Source organism: Nanorana parkeri, unplaced genomic scaffold (assembly GCF_000935625.1).
Source record: "Nanorana parkeri isolate BGI_ZX_2015 unplaced genomic scaffold, ASM93562v1 scaffold402, whole genome shotgun sequence".
Taxonomy (NCBI): domain Eukaryota; kingdom Metazoa; phylum Chordata; class Amphibia; order Anura; family Dicroglossidae; genus Nanorana; species Nanorana parkeri.
Window position 1 is genome coordinate 129,617 of NW_017306670.1, and position 17,870 is coordinate 147,486.

General features: G+C 42.5%; 1 protein-coding gene across 1 annotated transcript in view; it reads left to right on the forward strand.

The window, feature by feature from the left end:
* Positions 1 to 13,136, forward strand: part of CEP170 (centrosomal protein 170) — a 64,075-nt gene extending 50,939 nt beyond the window's left edge. The window contains exons 15-19 of the mRNA XM_018559545.1: positions 2,035 to 2,199; positions 6,970 to 7,058; positions 7,255 to 7,348; positions 11,388 to 11,439; positions 12,652 to 13,136. Of these exons, the coding sequence (XP_018415047.1) occupies positions 2,035 to 2,199; positions 6,970 to 7,058; positions 7,255 to 7,348; positions 11,388 to 11,439; positions 12,652 to 12,938 (687 nt within the window). The 3' untranslated portion in view covers positions 12,939 to 13,136. The remainder of the gene's footprint in view (positions 1 to 2,034; positions 2,200 to 6,969; positions 7,059 to 7,254; positions 7,349 to 11,387; positions 11,440 to 12,651) is intronic.
* Positions 13,137 to 17,870: the final 4,734 nt, after the last annotated feature.

The window sequence follows — 17,870 nt, forward strand, 5'->3', positions numbered from 1 at the left end:
CATCCATGTAATGACTTGTCGCCCAGCTTCCATGAAGCCGGGAAGCCATCTCCATGCTCCCTCGTCACCAGATGTGAATTGCTGCCCAGCTTCCTGATTGGCCAGCTTCCTGGCCAATCAGGAAGCTGGGCGGAGAGTCATTACACGCCACGCAGCTTCCTGATTGGCCAGGAAGCCTGCGCCATGGTCCCTCGTCATCAAGTACATGGAGCCGAGAATGACTCGCCGCCCGGCTTCCTAAAACCGAAGTTCCGATATAGGGATAAGCATTGGGAGCATTTAGGCAAGTACTCGCCCAAATGCTCGGTATCGGCACCGATACTAGAGTCTGTATTGGTGCATCCCTAGATGTAGTCATTCCCTCACAGAAAGTTTTCTGTAGGATCCACTTTCATTCTTTTGCAGACACTGGGTGTGTAATAGGTAATTCTATCCCCACCACAATCCTCCCTCCCTCTTGCTCACCTATCAGCAACTTTTAATTTAAAGGCTGAATAAATGTCAATGAAATGAGAAGGCAGAAGATAGGGTAGGCCTGGGAAGAGCCACATTGTTCTGTGCAGGGATGTTCTCTGCCCCTTATGCAAATGTAGGGACAATAATGACATACTAAGACAGTGTTGTGGAAAGCCTTATGATCTTTGGGCTCTGCAGCCAGCACGGATTAACCCAGAGGCTATAGAGGATCCTAGGTCCTGCGCTATGTTTGCACAGCAGCTGGAAAAATGACTGAGATATCCCCAAGACACATAGTTTTGCAATTATGCATGCACTATTTATAACTTGCATTTTCAGTGTGTTTGCATTACATAAAGAAACCTTAGTTCTGCTTTAATAAAGAGGGCATCCAAAGTGCACAGTACTAGGCTCTGCCCAAAGCTTAGTAGGTCAAATCACCAGACTTACTTTACGCATGCATCCGGTAAAAGAGGATTGTGGGCCAAATTGAAAATGGTTAGAGGCAGCAGTTCTGGTCCACAAGCTGCAAGAAAAAAAAAAGTGTTCATGACTTCTGTAAAAACTAACACAGCAGATTATCAGGTAAACCGCATCTTAAAATCATTACCTGCAATGTTGATTGTTTGCATTTTGGCCTGGACTTCAGCTTTAATGTAATGATTATAAAGGCATATTTTTTTTTTTATCCAATCCCCTGTGTGTTTTTAATGCTTGTTTAATTGCGTTTGAAATCTAAACATAACAATCAAATCTATGCTATTTTGGTTATATGTTTTGCATTAACACTGACATTGAACTTTAACATCCTTTTGGCATCACTTGGGATTTTACTCTTGTCCATTGGTGCACTTTTCCAGTCTCTAAGAGGGGACATCTTCACACAGTTTATTGATCTCTATAATAATAGAGTGATTAAATAAAGACTGTGAACGTGAAATTATTTACATTTATTAACAAGCGGTAAAAGAGCTTTTAAAACAAGCCATCACCGACCCTTCTAGCTAGAGCTAATGTGAAATAATTAATTCTCAAAGATCTCAACAAAGACTCTGAAGTCACGTTTAAAGAACAAGCGTAGTTTAGTTTAAAAAAAAAAATTACATTACATCATTCCCCGTCTCCCACAGCATCTTCTATGCCTTTTTGTTCTATCAATAAACAGCCACTGTGGGGATGAGAAAGGATCTGTGGATCTTATTCTGTAGAAAGCTTTCTTTGTTTCTGAATCATAATGGAAATGCACCAGAGCTTCCTGGAACAACAGTAATCAGGCTTATCTGGCATTTTTAAGAAATCCACAGTCTAGAAGAGATTTATATGGGCCTATTCACACTTGTCCATTTTCACACAACAAAAATGTATGCAATTTGCTGCATAAAAATGCGGAAGTAGAAATTAATTTCTAAGTGGCTGGTTCAAATCTATGCGCTGTATGTTTGAAAGGAAATCTATATGGGCACATTCACACCTACATTCGTGAGTTATCACATGCACATGGAATAGTTTGAACAATCTAGTTAAGATGTTTTTTATTAGAAAGCATCATTTTATTTCCTACTTTCTCTTTATTGACAGCTTGTGGACCGTGTATTTGATGAAAGCCTTAACTTCAGAAAGATTCCTCCATCGAATTCATCAAGATCAGAAGCAAGTTTGCGAGCGGGTGATGCAAAAGCCCAGCCTAAAGAAATTTCTGAACCTCCACTTATCACTAGAAGAAAAACATGGAGTAGAGATGAAGTAAGTTCAAATATTAGAGAATCCTAATTGCATGGACTTCTTTTATTGGTACGTTTTTCTGCACCTTTTACACTTGCAATTTTTTTTTCAGTTAACAGATGAATCGTGCATGTTCAGGCAGTTGCTCAATGTATACAGGCAGTCCCCGGGTTACGGACGTCCGACTTACGGACAATCCGTACTTAAGAACGGGGTCCACAGTTCCGCCGGTACATTTAGTAGAACTGTGGCTGCAGCGGCCTGTGTCCTTTCAAATCCCCGCTGCTCTCCACGCCTGTGTTGGCGGAGGCAGCGGGGACACAGACCGCTGCATACCGCCGATGCCCCACGTACCTCCGCTGATGTGCCGGCTTCCTCTTCAGCCGTTCCGTCGGCTTCCCCGGTCCGGACGAAACTCCGGTCTCCTTGTCTGGCCGCGGCTCCTCTGCCCCGCCCCCCCTGCCTACTCTTCATCTGCAGGCTGGGAGCCATACCCAGCCTGCTATTGGATATTGTAAAATGCAATAGCAAGCTGGCTATTGCACCCGCCCACTGCCTGCTGTCAATCTGCATGGGGGGACCTGATAGAGAACTTTCTGCTTCAGGCCCCTCCTCTGCTGATTGACAGCAGGCAGTGGGCAGATGCAATAGCCAGCCTGCTATTGCAATTTGAAATATCCAATAGCAGGCTGGCTGTGGCCCCCAGCATTAAAATACAAAAAAAAGTTTAAAAAAAATTAAATTAAAAAGACAAAAAAAATGTAAAAATAGTAAAGAAAAAGTTAAATGAATAAAAATTTAAAATGCAACCAAATAATAAAAAATAAAGTTTATTAAAAAAAATAAAAATAGAAAAAAACTTTTTGCTGTCATTTAAAATGTTTTAATCTTCTGAACAACAGGAACAGACAGCAAAAGAACCGTGACCCTTCCCTATGCTATCCAAAACTAGAAAATTATTTTTTGGCTGGAGTTACACTTAAAAAATGTACCTGTTCCGACTTATATACAAATTCAACTTAAGTACAAACCTACAGTCCCTATCTTGTATGTAACCCGGGGACTGCCTGTAGTAGGTGCTTATAGATTTTAGATGGCTCTCAGATGTTTAGTAGTAATTTTGCCTACAGAAGGGCTTTTCTCTGCCCACTATTCACATTTACATAAACATTTGTATCCTATTTTTAGCATTTATCCTTGAGTGACAGAAATTGTAGGCTGTGAATCATCAAATTCTGACCAGAGAAAAGCTTTTCTTGCTCCCAGCATTGATGGGCTGAATGTGTTTTGCAGGACTGGGATACAAGTTTATGGGTTTCTGTTTGCCTGGATTACCATGGCTGCCTAGTTTTGTGTAGGTTATCTGAAGTAGTCTACTTAACGTTGTCCAAAGCTGCCATCTATCAAATTGTTTCTGCTATCCCAGGGTGCAGCTTCAATATAGAACACACAGAGAAGTACAGCTCATTCACAATAATAATGTAAGTTATTGAAAATAGTAGTAGAGGATTGTGTCAGAGTACACTATGTGAGAGGAGGCTCACTCACAGTTCATCACCTAGGCACCCAACTGCCCTGAGCAATCCTGCTTTGCAGCTCTGTCCACGGCCACACATCAAGCCTGCACCTATTTCAGGGAAGCTGCCCTGCCTTTCGCTGTAGGGCTGTGAATGAGACGCCGCAAGAAACAAGCACTGGCAACTGTGGGCAAGGCCGTGTGGCCTACTCCAAGATGACAGCTGTTCCCTGCTGGCATTGCTGTCTCCTGCATCCACTTCTGGGCTGTTTGAGCAGGGGCAGCTGGATTTCTCTCCCGTTCATTGAAGGACACAGGTAACAGATCGTAGATCCATGGCACGCGGCGCGGGAGGTCGCGTCACCGCGGCCGCATGTTCGTTCTGATTTCGGCCCCTCGTGCGCGGGCGGCCGAAAATCGAGGTCCCGGCTCCAGTTGCGGCCTAGTCCGGATGCCGCGGCCGCCATCTTGGTTGAGGGCGGCTTGCCCTTTCTGTGTGACTTCACTTCCGGTCCTCGGGTGGATGGGGCGGTCATATTTCGCCGTGATGGCGATTTTCAAGGGGACACAGGTCTGCTGCTGCAGCTGATCCAGGCTGTCGGGTCCATGGCTGAAGGACGTTTTTTGCTGCATCTTCCGTTCTGCTGTGCCAGGGGCCGTGAGTTAAAGGAGGTTCTCCGTCCTCGGACGGCATTCCTGCCGGTGGTTTTGTCGGTTTTCCGAATGAGGACATTGTCTTACCTTCCCTGTGTCCGCTGCTGGTCCATAGGAAGGAGCGGGCGCTCCTCTGTCTGGATGTGGTTCGCGCTCTCCATGTTTATTTGGGTGCTGCGGCTTCTTTCTGCAAGGCCGGCTCTCTGTTCGTGCTCACGGTGGGCCCTCGTAAGGTCCGGGCCGCATTGGCGGCTACCATCTCTAGGTGGATTCGTACTGTTGTGGTTCAGGCGTACGTCGTTAGGGGGCGTGAGCCTCCTTTTTTCCTGTCACTGCCCATTATACTAGGGCTGTTGGGGTTTCCTGGGCTTTCCGCCATAGGGCCTCTGTTTCTCAGGTTTGTAAGGCCGCTACTTGGTCTTCTGTTCACACCTTTTTGTTACGTTGTACGAGGTGGATGTTTTGGCATCGGCGGATGCTGGTTTGGGGCGCAAAGTGTTGCAGGCGACTCTTTGAGGTGTCTTTTGGGTGTTTGGTTGTTGTTGCCCATCCCTCAGTGTGTACTGCTTGGTGACGTCCCTACCATTCAGGATCTACGATCTGTTGCCTGTGTCCTTCAATGAACGGGAGAGAAAATAGGATTTTTGTACTCACCGTAAAATCCTTTTCTCTCCGTTCATTGAAGGACACAGGCCCCGCCCTCTTTATGGGGTGTACACTCCTAACTGCTTGTTACTAAACTGGAGACTTGTCAGCAGGTGGGGGGTTTGGCCACCGGCAGGGGCCGCCCCTAGGCTGTAATTGGTCTTTAGTTTTGTGCCTAGCGTCCTTCTCCTGCAGGTGGCGATATTACCCTACCATTCAGGATCTACGATCTGTTACCTGTGTCCTTCAATGAACGGAGAGAAAAGGATTTTACGGTGAGTACAAAAATCCTATTATTTCACCACCATCCTCACCAGGAGGTAGGAAAAACATCAATTTAAAAAGGATCCCAACATCCTCAGAAATAGGCAGAAAATGAGAGATAGAAAGTCCAATGTTAAACAATGCATTGGGGATCTTGAAGATGTTATCAGGCCTTACTCTGCCAAACACCAGACATTTGAGAAAAGAATCAAACAGGAAGAGGAAAAGGCTGATGATCTTCAAAATCATTTATGCCGTAATAATAACCATTTGGTGGTTCGCCCTGAAAAAATGGAAGGGGATCGATTCGCAGAATTTTTGGAACATTGGTTCCGTGCAGAATTTGGCGAGAATAACCCGTGTTGCTGTTTCGCATTGGAACCAACACACCAAACCCAGGACGTTCCCTGCCTTTATGTAACCCACCATGCCTGATGGTGATTCGCCTCCTGAATTATGGAAAGAAGGATTATATAATTCGCAGGGTGAGAGATTTTGCACCTCCTAAAAGTAAAAAAATGCAAATGTTTCACTGTATTCTGACTGCTCTACCCATGGGCAGAAACTTACATTTAAACTGCATGACATGGGAATGGTCTATGTCAATATATTTTCCACCAAACAATGTGTCTAATATCAAGGGAAAAGCTTTTTTCTTCACTCTTGAAGAGGGTTTTTTTTTTTTTTTAATTTGCCTTGCTTTAAATTGCCCCTGCCAATGTGAAAATTCCGACTCAATGAATGCTGTCTCTTTTTTTTCTACACTGGCTGTAGGCTGTGAATACCCTGCTATTCTTTAAATCGTGTCTGCTACCTAGTGCTGAGACTTATGGCTTTCACTGCTTAGATTTGCTTCATTTATGTTACCTGTTTTATTGGTTACTTTTATTTTAATCCTGGCATATTGTATGGTGTGACTGCAATTTGTGTTTCTTCTTGCTCCTTCCTTATGTGTTTGGTCTGTTCCCTCCCTTCAACTTCTTGGGGTGGTGAAACCCCTTGGTGACCCTAGTTCCCTCCTGCGACTCGCTTCCATTACTACAGTCACCATTTTAGTGTGGGATGTTAGAGGCCTCAGATTAAAATTCAAAGATCTGCAACGCAACGTTTGAATATGTTAAGAAATATAACCCCCATAAACTCAAAGTGTTATTAAAGCCTGAGTTGAAAAAAATTATATAGTGCTGTGTGCTTTTTCTCTCAGGCCTGTGGTTGCTGTGTACTACCAAAATGCCCTCTTCTCAGGTTCCATTTTTTAGGTGGCTCCACATTGAGGTGGTGTGCACTGAAAACAGTACTATAAGCTGAACTTCTTTTGAGCACATTGCACTGCTTCCCTTCAGTACACATCAGCAGCTGTGCAGTAGTGCATGTTGCCCGTGTGAACGGGGCCTAAAGCTGAACTCCAGGTGCTGTGCTGTAGTGCTCATGTGCTAATCAGGGGCATGCAAATAGAAAGAGAGCAGATACATGAGTTCAGCAGCCTGCTGCTTCTTCTTTAATTGTCCAATTACAGGCTGGAGGAGGGGCAAGACTGCGGCAGAAGAAAAAAAAATCAGGACCTGCCAGACAGGGCTGTGTCGTGTGGCAATTTTGTGTAAATCTCAGAACTGGCCAGACAGAAAAACACATTCTGGTCTTATGGAAGACTCAAGTTAGAAAATGGCTGAGTGGAAAATTTGAACTCTAACTTTTGTTTCTTCTCTGTGCAGGTAATGGGAGATAGTTTACTGCTTTCTTCCGTGTTCCAATTTTCTCGGAAAATTAGACAGACCATTGATAAAACTGCTAATAAAATAAGGTATGGCATGTGCGTCCTGAAGTTTGCAGCTTGTTTAATATCTACATTCACATTTGTAATGACGACACTATACTTTTCTGAAAGTTAATGACAGAGCATTGTTTTGTTTACACATTTGGGGTCATTTCTGTAATTGTGTGTGCATTTTTCATATGTATCACTGTTCCCTTACAATTTTTTGTTTTTTACATTACAGAATTTTATTTAAGGACAAAGAAAGAAACTGGGACGAGATTGAGAAGAAGTTGAGATCAGAAAGTGAAATACCACTTTTGAAAACTTCATGTGTGGTAATTCAGCATTTTGATTATAGCTCATTGGAACCCACAGAAATACATATGTAGTCAGACAACATTATACTATCTGCCTTCATTTTCATAGTCTTTTCCTCATTTTCCTGTTAAAGTTGTTGCAGGATTTGTCTAAATATGACTGTAGTCCAATAAGGCACCAGGATTAAACCCTTGTACTCTTGGTGATTAGTCATTTTAGTAACAGAAATGATAAGATACGTAACCTCTTTATCTTCCCCTGCACTACAGGTCAGTGTGAGGAAGGGTGTTGCTGTTATTCAGTTATGGTAGCACAGAGCACTGGATTGGGGAGAGCAGCAAACCGAATCTTTACTTAGAAAAAGGGGTATTTTAATGCATTTCTAAGCAAAAATAAGTTACAAATCATAACGTGGGGGTACAGGCTATAGTGCGACCTTAATTGGTTATGTTATTTGTAATTTTGTATTTGTCAGTAACCACATCGTTGCAGTACGCAACTCCCTAATTTGAGAAATTACCAGAATGCTTTACTAGTTGTTTTTAAATGTTCCCAATTCCTAAACTGCAATAATCCCCACCATGAATTTATACCCTTAGACATCCTTTCAGGAAAAACATTTTTTGAGAGTTTGAAAAAAGGGCCCCCTTTTCCAACCTTTCAGTGTTGCAAAACATGTAGGGCTCATGCTCACCCTTCTTAGGGTTTCTAACACCTGACTGATAGATTTGAATTAGACACTGCTTCAAGAAACACTAAACTCAGGTGTTAAATCATGTTAAAACATATTCGAGTACACTAACTAATAACATAAATGTTTATTTTATTTATGTATCACTCAGCTATCGCTCAGATCCTCATATCATCTCTGAATTGGTGCTGGAGGGGGGCTACTTTTGTTCCCCATGGTCCCTGTGTGTGTTGTAAAGTAGTCACCACTCAACGCTCACTCCTGTGATAGACTACAATCTCATGTTTCGTTTACTAATTTCTATTGAGATTTGTAGTCCATCACAGGAGCGCACTTGGAATGGTGGCTACTTTACAACACACACAGTGACCATGGGGAGCAAAAGTAGCCACCCTCCAGAAGGAAGGACAGTGTCAGCATGATTTCAGGATCTACAGCTGAGTGATACACAAACGATTGTTTCGTGAATAGTTAGGGTACGTGAATGCATTTTTAAGGTTTAACTCCTGAATTTAGGCCCCATTCACACTGCGCGATTTGCATTTTGCGCGATATCGTGCGATTTTGCGCGCGATATCGCGCAAATGCTTGCATTGCAAAGAATGGAATCGCGGCAAAATCCGCTCCAAAAAGGGTCCTGCTGTAGCAGCGCATGACCCTCGACAGCATTCATCCATTGCATCCATTGCATTGGAGAGCGTTATCGCGCGGTAAATTGCCGCAATATCGCGGGAATTACCGCGCGATAAATCGCTCAATGTGAACGGGCCCTTAGTGTTGCTTTAACTATATATGGGTACCTCCTGGTTTATAATATTTCTTGTCTATTGACACAGGAATCAAAAAACAGTTGGTTTATACTGCTGCCTACAGTAGGTATAGACACTGGCAAACAGAAAAATTAAAGGCCAGCCTCCGTATAACCCCTGCTTTACCCAGCATGCCTCAGTATTTTTGCTACTGTTGTAGAAGGTTGGATGCCTTCAGCTCTGCAAGTTACTAGAGGTGACTAGAGGAATTATGTTTGCTAGTCAACACTATGGAGCTTCGAGTGAATTGATTGCCCCTACAACGATAGATCTCAGGGCTGCAGGGTCATCTGACCAAGATTCAGACAACACCACAGCTGTAGCATGCATTAACCTTTAGGAAGGGGCCATAATATCTGCTGCAACCAGGGAGGTAGAAAGGATTCTTTCTTGGGCAGGATTTCAGCCTTGTCCTTGCTTTTGTCCCAGGGGTGGACAATTGTCAGGCAGACCTCCCCTGCCGTCAGAGCCTGGATTGGGGTAATAGGCCCTACACCCAGAGATGTTCCAGGACCTGTTGCAGGTGTTGAATGTTGGACATGGACTCCAGGTTCAACAAATAATGCAACAGGTTTGTCTCCAGGTACAGAGATCCTCCGACGGAAGCTGCTCTGGCAGCTGCATGGGACCAGTACAACCGAATCAACACCCTTCCTTCCCGGAAACCCCTTCTTTGCCTGCTCTTTAGGACTGTGATGGAGGGTTTCTGGGTGATGCTTATAGCTCCAGATTGGTCTAGGTGGATGTAGTACTCCAATCTTCTTATGGGCCTTTTTGATGACTGTTTCCCACCCCTCAGTTGAACTGCTTTGGACATCTTGGGAAAAAGAACAAAAGAGAAGGGCGCCCACCCTAGTGTAGATTGTATTTAATAAGAAAAGCTGCAAGACAGAGTACAATCATACTCACAATAGTGAATCGAATTAAAAGCTTTCAGCCAAAGCATGGACGACATCAGTAAAAGGCTACACAGTCAACCTGTGTGCCAGCACAGGACTCCTTCGTTTACGCGTTTCGGGGGCCACGCTCCCTTCATCAGAACGTGACCTCAACCTCACTCGTGCAACAATAAGTAGTATTGCGGGGCCAATAAGCAGCGCTAAATGCTATTGGAGGCCGCCTCTCGGGTCGGCGTCTAGGTTGCCATGGCAGTACTTCAGCGCTTCTCCCAGCATCTGCCTCTAAAGGAGATGCCGTGCCCTCAGGCCAATCAGTGGGCTCACAACGGGCCAGGCCCCTAGTCTCGCTAAAAAAACTCCCACTGGACTCGGTCGGCCAATCACCAGGGGATAAAATTGATGTAAGCCGGCAAGTGACTATGTGGAGAGACATAATAGGAGGCCCATATTGTTACAGCTCCCCTGGCTGAAGTGGGGCAGCACCCCTAGCAATCCTCGCTTATATACTTTTCAGTTGGTGGTCTCAGTTTGGCGCTTTTGATTTTGTTTAACACTCTATAATGATAGACAATAATGATTCTCAGCGGTTACCAGCCTTCTAGTGCAGCAAATAACTCGAGTCATTTGGTCCCTTTGTGGCAGGACGTACAGTGTACGTCTCCCGTCACGAAGGGGTTAACTGGTTGCTTTGGACATCTTAATCTATCTGAAATCCTGTGTCCTTCAATGGAGGAGAAAGAAAAAAGCATTTTTGTACCTACTGTAAAATCTATTTCTTGGAGTCCATTGAGGCACACAGGTCCCACCCCTCCTGTATTTGCTCTGGTTCTTGGTACTGCTTTAACATGAAACTGAAGCATGCTGGGTATAAGAGGCGTTATGGGGCTGGCTTGTAATTCTGTTTGCCAGTGTGCAAACCTCCTGGAGCTTGCAGTATAACCCGGCTATATCTGAATTCCTGCATCCATGAATGGACTCCAAACAAATAGATTTTTATGGCATATATACCGTATTTTGCGGTCCATAAGACGCACCGGACCATAGGACGCAGGGAGGTCTGGCGCGCCTTATGGAGCACTCGAGACTGTAGCTTCTGTGACAGCTTCTGTGACAGAAGCTGCAGTTAGTGACCGCTGAGACAGGTGGCGCTGTGATTACAGCGCCACGGTCTCAGTGATGACACAGAGCAGGCGAAGAACGTCTATTCTTCGTCTGCTCTATGGTTATCTCGATCGTCGCCGCTGCTCGGTTTTAATACGAGTGATCTCATTAGATCACTCGTATTAAACGAGCAGTGGCTCCTGCTGCTGAACTCGATCGCCGCCGCCGCTGCTCGGCTTTAATACGAGTGATCTCGTTAGATCACTCGTATTAAACGAGCAGTGGCTCCTACTACTCGCCCGGCGCCCGAAACTGCATGTCTCGGGCGTCGGGATTCGCTCCATAAGACGCAGGCACTTTTTCCCCCTCCTTTTGGGGGGAAAAAAGTGCGTCTTATGGAGCGAAAAATACGGTATATATTATTATTCATGGGGTAAACCCACAAATCTCATAAATCAAAGTTTCATATTACCCTATTGCATAGGGATAGAGCATTATCTCATATGCAGAATTTTCCCATGTATATTAAAACGTTTTTTTTTTTCCTTTCTTTTAGGAAATCTTATCAATATTACAAGAACTAAAGAGAATTGAAAACCAGTTACAAGGTATTTATCAGCTTAAACGCCAAGTCCGTTAATAACTGTTTAATATTCTGCCAGAGTCGCTACAAGCAGCCAATGGAGATGAAATTACAGTTTTATAGCTTTGTTTCTCAGGTCATCTGGTACTGGAGAGCTGCCAGTTTGCTTTCTTATTGCAAGGAGAATACACGTGTTAATATGTTTACGTAGAAGACTATCCCAATACAGTTCCCTTATTACTCTTGCAGGCAGAAAAATATCGCTTCTGACATTAGAAGTGCTCAGTTTTACCTAAACAGTTTTTCACTTTGTTGGAAAATCTAACGGTGACTGAGACAATCTGTGAACCCTTCATTTATAGATTCAATCTTTCAGCTGAGTCACATGATTACAACAGTTGGTTTTGGTGCCATTGAGGACTGACATAAATCTACCTGTCCTTCTTTCTCTGGCTCCATCTATGAGGCCCCTATGGTCATTTTTTTAAAGCAGTAAGCATTACTTTTACCAAACATGTACCAATGGTGAATCAATCACTGTCATTTTAAAATACATGCACCTGGAAGATTCACCTGCAATGAATGTTTAGCAAATGTCAGATTCATGTTTTTAGAGCCGGTTCACACCACAAACAGTGCGTTCCAGAGCGTTCAGCCTTTGGAACCCACTGTATCGCAACACAGCCGGCTCCCTGCGTTCAGGGGCGGTTGGGGGTGCATTGAAGTCAATGGCACCACAGCCATACCCCACTCCCGCATTGCGATCGCCCCGCACCAGAACGCGTGGCACATCAGTGCCTGCGTTCCGATCTAGTGTGATCTGCAAAAAATAGTGCTTGGAGCATTTGCTGCATATTGCTCTGGACCGGAATGCAGGCACTAATGTGCCACGCTTTTGGGTGCAGGCGATCGCACTGTGGGCGGGGGGCTTGGCTGCGGTGCCATTTACTTCAATGCAACGACATGCCCCTTAACGCAGGAAGCCGGCTGGAATGCAATTCAGTGCATTCCAGAGCCTGTGGTGTGAACCGGCCCTGCTAAATATACCCCTTAGTGTTTTTTACAGCCTCCCATGTTACAACAGTATCCTATTTTCTGATCAGACCTGAATTCATGGTTTTAAGTAACCCATTTACTTGCAAAATATAAAGCCTGTGGTTTCAGGGGATTAAACATGTGGACATTATAAATGGTGGTCAGAATGGTTTTTCATACAATTGTGTTTTTTCTTTTCTAGTGATTAATGCAATGATCGATCCAGATGGCACTCTCGATGCCCTAAACATGTTGGGATTTGGAAGTCCATTTCCTTCAACACATTCAAACTCGAAACATAGCAGTTCCTCAGTACACTCCATGAATTCGTCATCAGCATCTCTTCCTCACATAGAGAGCAGAGGCAGTCGGTCAAATGTGAAAGCAGCATCCTCAGATGCAGATGGAGTTCAGTCGAGCCCTGATTTTAGCTTACATTTTAATAGGTTCAATCCTGACGGAAAGGAAGACTCCACATCACATGAATAAGAGTATGGCTATAAATGATCCATTTATAGTGCAAAATTAAACAATACCGTGTTCCGTTTTTATGTGTATATGGCTTGTGTTGATCTACAAAACACTTCTAAACAACAAAAACTCAGAATGTGGTACATTTTTTTTAAATAATGTATCTTTCAAATTGAATACCAAATCACATCTTTAAAATGATGGGAAACAATTATCTGTTATTTTAGATCATTTTTATACAAACTACAGGTATAATATAGCGGTCTGTATTAACGATTTAGGAGGGAAAACATTTTACTAGTATCTCCAGAAAAATGACTGAGAGAAATATTTCCAATCTATGTAAGTGCATTGTTCTCATTAGAATATAATAAGAAATAATATGATTTTCTTTGACCATGTGTTGACACCAACAATGTACATAGAACAGTTTTAACTGTTTTAAAATCTTTTGGATCACAAAATTATTTTACACCGTTGTTGCATTGTATTGAACAAAAATCTAATGAATACAATTGTTATTTAGATACTGTTACTGAATAACATTTACCTGTTACTCCTGTTTCATATTTTTATGTATGACGTGATTTTATACCCTTTCGGTTGTGGACTCCACAACTCTTTTACGTCACCAAGAATGATTCATTAAAAGAGCACTTGTGCCTTTGTCGTACAGACAGGTAAGACATTGTTCACATGGCTTTGCATTGATCCATGTTTGCTCTTAAATACATGTATGTATAGCAGAAGCATGTTAGTAGACGTAGTCCCAGTCTCTATGCTTGCAGAACTGAATTTGACTTATTTTCTTCTGTTAAAGCGGAACTTTAGGCAATGAAGCCCAAATGAACAAATGCATACATTCCAGGTGCATAAAGACAAAAGTTGTGCAAAGTCTTAGGCCTCACAAGGGCTGTTAGTGCCAGTGCACATCCTGAAGTTAGGGATAGTTGTCTGACTATATGGATGTTTCCAGGGTCAGACACCAGTCCCTAACCACAGGTGACTGCTGGATGTGCAGATACATGCAAACAGTGGTGGATAGCTGCAGCTCCGGCCAGCTTGTCATTGCATTATACAGGCTGAAAGGTGGCAGCTGCCCACAACAATCTGTGATCCGGACCACAGGAATCTGCAGATTCCAGCTGCATGTTGCTAGTGATGTGAGGCCTTACAGTTTAGTTTCTTTAGAATACAGCCACAGTCTGAGCCACATGCTGTAGAGAAGGACTCTTGCATTGTGTGGAAGCAGTGATCTCTCTGCTAAGATTCAATTTGGGGGTGCAGGGGTTGTCGTTGTCGACCACTGCCACACAGATAAAGGGTCCATCTGTACAGCATGCTGGTCAGGGGTACAGGCTTTCACACTCAGGCTGTGGCTGATTTCTAAATAAAACACACTGCACACCTTTAACACTGTTTTGCGTTGATGCAACCGAAATGTATTTAGCTGATTTAAAGTGATTTAAACTAAATACCTAACATTGTCGCATGCACCCGCCCCCCCCTTCTCAGCTGATATAGAATATACTGTAGTGCTTCCTAGGGGATGATCTACTACAGAAGATATTTTGTCCCATCCGGAACCAGTGGGGAAGAAGACTGCGGCACTTTGGATTAAGGTAAATAATTCTCTGTATTGGATCATCCCCTGGAAAAATGAGCACTATATATTTCAACATCCTAGGGGTTGCATTGTTAATTATTGCCCGGAGTTAGGCTTTAAGGGCAATAATCATCACTCAAAATCATCTCATCATGGCCTTTTATTGTGTACCCATTTTACCTAAACAGCCAATTTGTCACCCCAAGCCTGATACCTTAATCATTTCACTTGTAACACTGGACCCATTCAGCTCATTCTTTCAGAGAATTCTTAATCTCTGTTGTGTCTAGAGACGAAGCAGGAAAGTGGGTAATTGGAGCCAGGGCCCATTGTAAAAAAAAAAGAACAATTTGTTAAATTTGTTTTGGCTTTATTACAGCTGTAAAACAATTCTATAAACACTATAAGGTTTGTCAGAAACCTTTATAAAAAATTTAACCTAACTGCAGTTAGCATTATTTAAGTTTATTTTGTTTAGTTTTTCCATTTAGTATATACCTTGTGTATGTAATATATATGTATGTATGTATGTATGTATGTATATATATATATATAGTATATATGATTTTCTACTTAAATTGACTTAATTTTTTTTTTTTTTATTGAATCAAGACAATAATTGAACTAACATACTAATTTAGGTACTACTTCTTTCCAAGCAGAATTGTGAAAGTATTTATTAAAGCAGTAACAATATTCTGTTTCACATAGCAGTCAGACTGATATAGTTTGATACAAACCAGTCCAGTGCTTACCATGCAAAGTTTGATTTTTTTTTTTTCCTGGTACAAGTAAAGATCTCGGCGTCATTTCACAAAAGGTGTGTGTGTGTGTATTGTTATGATGAGGCACCGCCTCATCATAACAATGCATTTAAAATCATTCACACGGATTATTTCTCCAAGTCTGGTTAATGTTTTTTTTAACAGAAAAATAACAGCTGTCACCTACTCTTTGGCACTATTCCTAGCACATTAACATCCTCTGTGACCCAATGATGCTTTTCTTCCTGGTTGAATGAAGCCTAGTTCATTCAACAAACTTTATGGCCTCAGGGCATCCTTTGAGGGTGTCATCATGGTGCCCTGCACTCACAGTACAATGATGCAGAGAACGGTGTTGGCATCACCAGGGGTGTCCTTGGCATAATCGCTGCCTGTGGTGTGGTGGTGGTTCTGGTGGTCATGTTATGGAAGGGTTTGATGGGGTGATGGTGGTGCACACTAATGGCGATCTGGCCAACGTCCTAGTGTTGCACCGCCACCAGCTCTGGCTGCAGTTCTACCGAGCTCACAGACCTGTCATCAGTGGTTGCCAGGAACTGGGCGGGACACCAGCCAGAGCATCCCAGGTTGCTAGGAGCAGGGAGGGGAGATGTGTATGGCCCTGCTCTTAGCAACCTGGGATGTTCTCGCTGGAAAGAGCCTGCCGTCCGCACACGTACCTCATTATAGTGACACCTGGCACCGAAGAAAAGTGGACCCTGCATGTCACGTGATGGCCTGAAGACTTCTAAAAAATAAATAAAATAGGTAAGTATTAAAAATAAGGGTGGACTTGGGCTCTGCCCCTTTTACTGCCATCATTGTAACGGCTATGGTGTCGGCAGTAGTGGCATGTAAAAAACCGTGTGGCCACAGTAGCAACTGAGATTGTTTACTTTTTAAGAGCGGGCTGATGACTATACTGTAGAATCAATTGGATGTCCAAAAGACCCTGATGTCTCCACAAAGAGTGTCTGTCACTCAAAAAGTACTGTTACATAGGGAAGCTATCGGCTCCTTGTGATAACAATAAAGTTAAGTGATTGTTTTTGGCGCAAAATAAAAATAAGTAACATTAAAAAAAATTACAGCTCCCACACACATAGGCATGTACATAAGCAGGAATAACATGTTTGGTATCTGTAAACACCAGAATGAGAGGAATAATTCTAGGGCTTCTATTTATGGATAACTAAGTTGATGACCTGGAAAGGCTGTCAAAGCATTGCCTATGGACAATTTTGTGAATCTTAAAGAGCCCATACACTCTTCGACTTGCGTTCGAAAATCGTCCACGGATGGTCTTTCGAATCATAATTGATCAGTTGATGAGACGCCAACGATTTTAATTACTGTACTCCTGGCCCAATTTCATTGATCGGAAAACTTTTTTCGAATCGTGCGCAAATCGATGGATTAGTGGCGTTTTCGTACGGAAAAAAATTGCAGCCAGAACACTGCACATGTGCAAACGAAAATCTGTTCTGTCGATAGGCGAAATTTGGTGAGTTAGTATTGCTAACGGACGATTTTTGAAATCGACATTGGTCTGTGCTTGATGGGGTATTTGAGCTAGAATCGAACGAGGGTTTTTGGCAGCAACAAAAATTTCTGAAAAACCTATAGGTGTATGGCCAGCTTAAGTTTGTTGCTGTGTCATGACCGCGCGTAGTCTGGAGTCTTCACACATTTGGTATTTGTTTATTCGTCTCCGTCTCATCTTTTATTTTTTTTTACAGAAAATTGGGAGATTTTTGTGTATGTGCACACTAAATTTTAGTTTGTATTTTTATTAAAAATATAGGTTTGCTAAACAGGTTTAACATAAACCTTACAACGTAAAAAATTTAACTACCATCATTGTATTCCACAGGGTCTCTCCTTTCAGGAGATATATATTGGGATTTTTTGTGCATTTTCATGTAACAAATGCACATTTATTATGTGCGTGCAAAATGGGGGAAAATGGCTCTAGCAGTGAAAGGGTTAATATATCTTTTTTTATTTAATTTTTTTCATTTGTGCAGCAATAACTATGGGGGTCTACTGAGGAGCACAGGGCAAGGGTCTCTTGAAATCGAATACCGCTTTTTGCAAAACAGGTTTTCAATATTAAAATACCTGTTAACGTTAAAAAATTCATATCTAGGAGTTAGTTTGTAGTATTAAAAAAATATATATTGAAGTAAAATAACATGCAATTAAGATAACTCCTGCAGCTTACTGTATTCTCCTTTTAGCCTTATACTTGCCAATGTTTGTTCAAAAGACATTCAGAAAAAAAATGTGTCTTTATTTTACAGAAGACCTTTTGCAAAAAAAAAAAAAAATGTTTATGCCTCAGTCTCTTTTACAAACAAACCACCCCAAATATATTTGTTTAGATTTGCCTGGATCCTTTAATTTTTAGTTGCCAATTTCCAATCTTTATTGTTTATCGTGAAAAAAAATAAAATGATCTGCTTGTGGTCAGCATAAATATCATATATAGCTGCTGTTTGCTTCTGCTTTCTAAAATGTGTGCAGAAGCAGTACATTAAGCTGCTGAACTGTAGGTTTTAGTTATTGTTGGCTATGAAA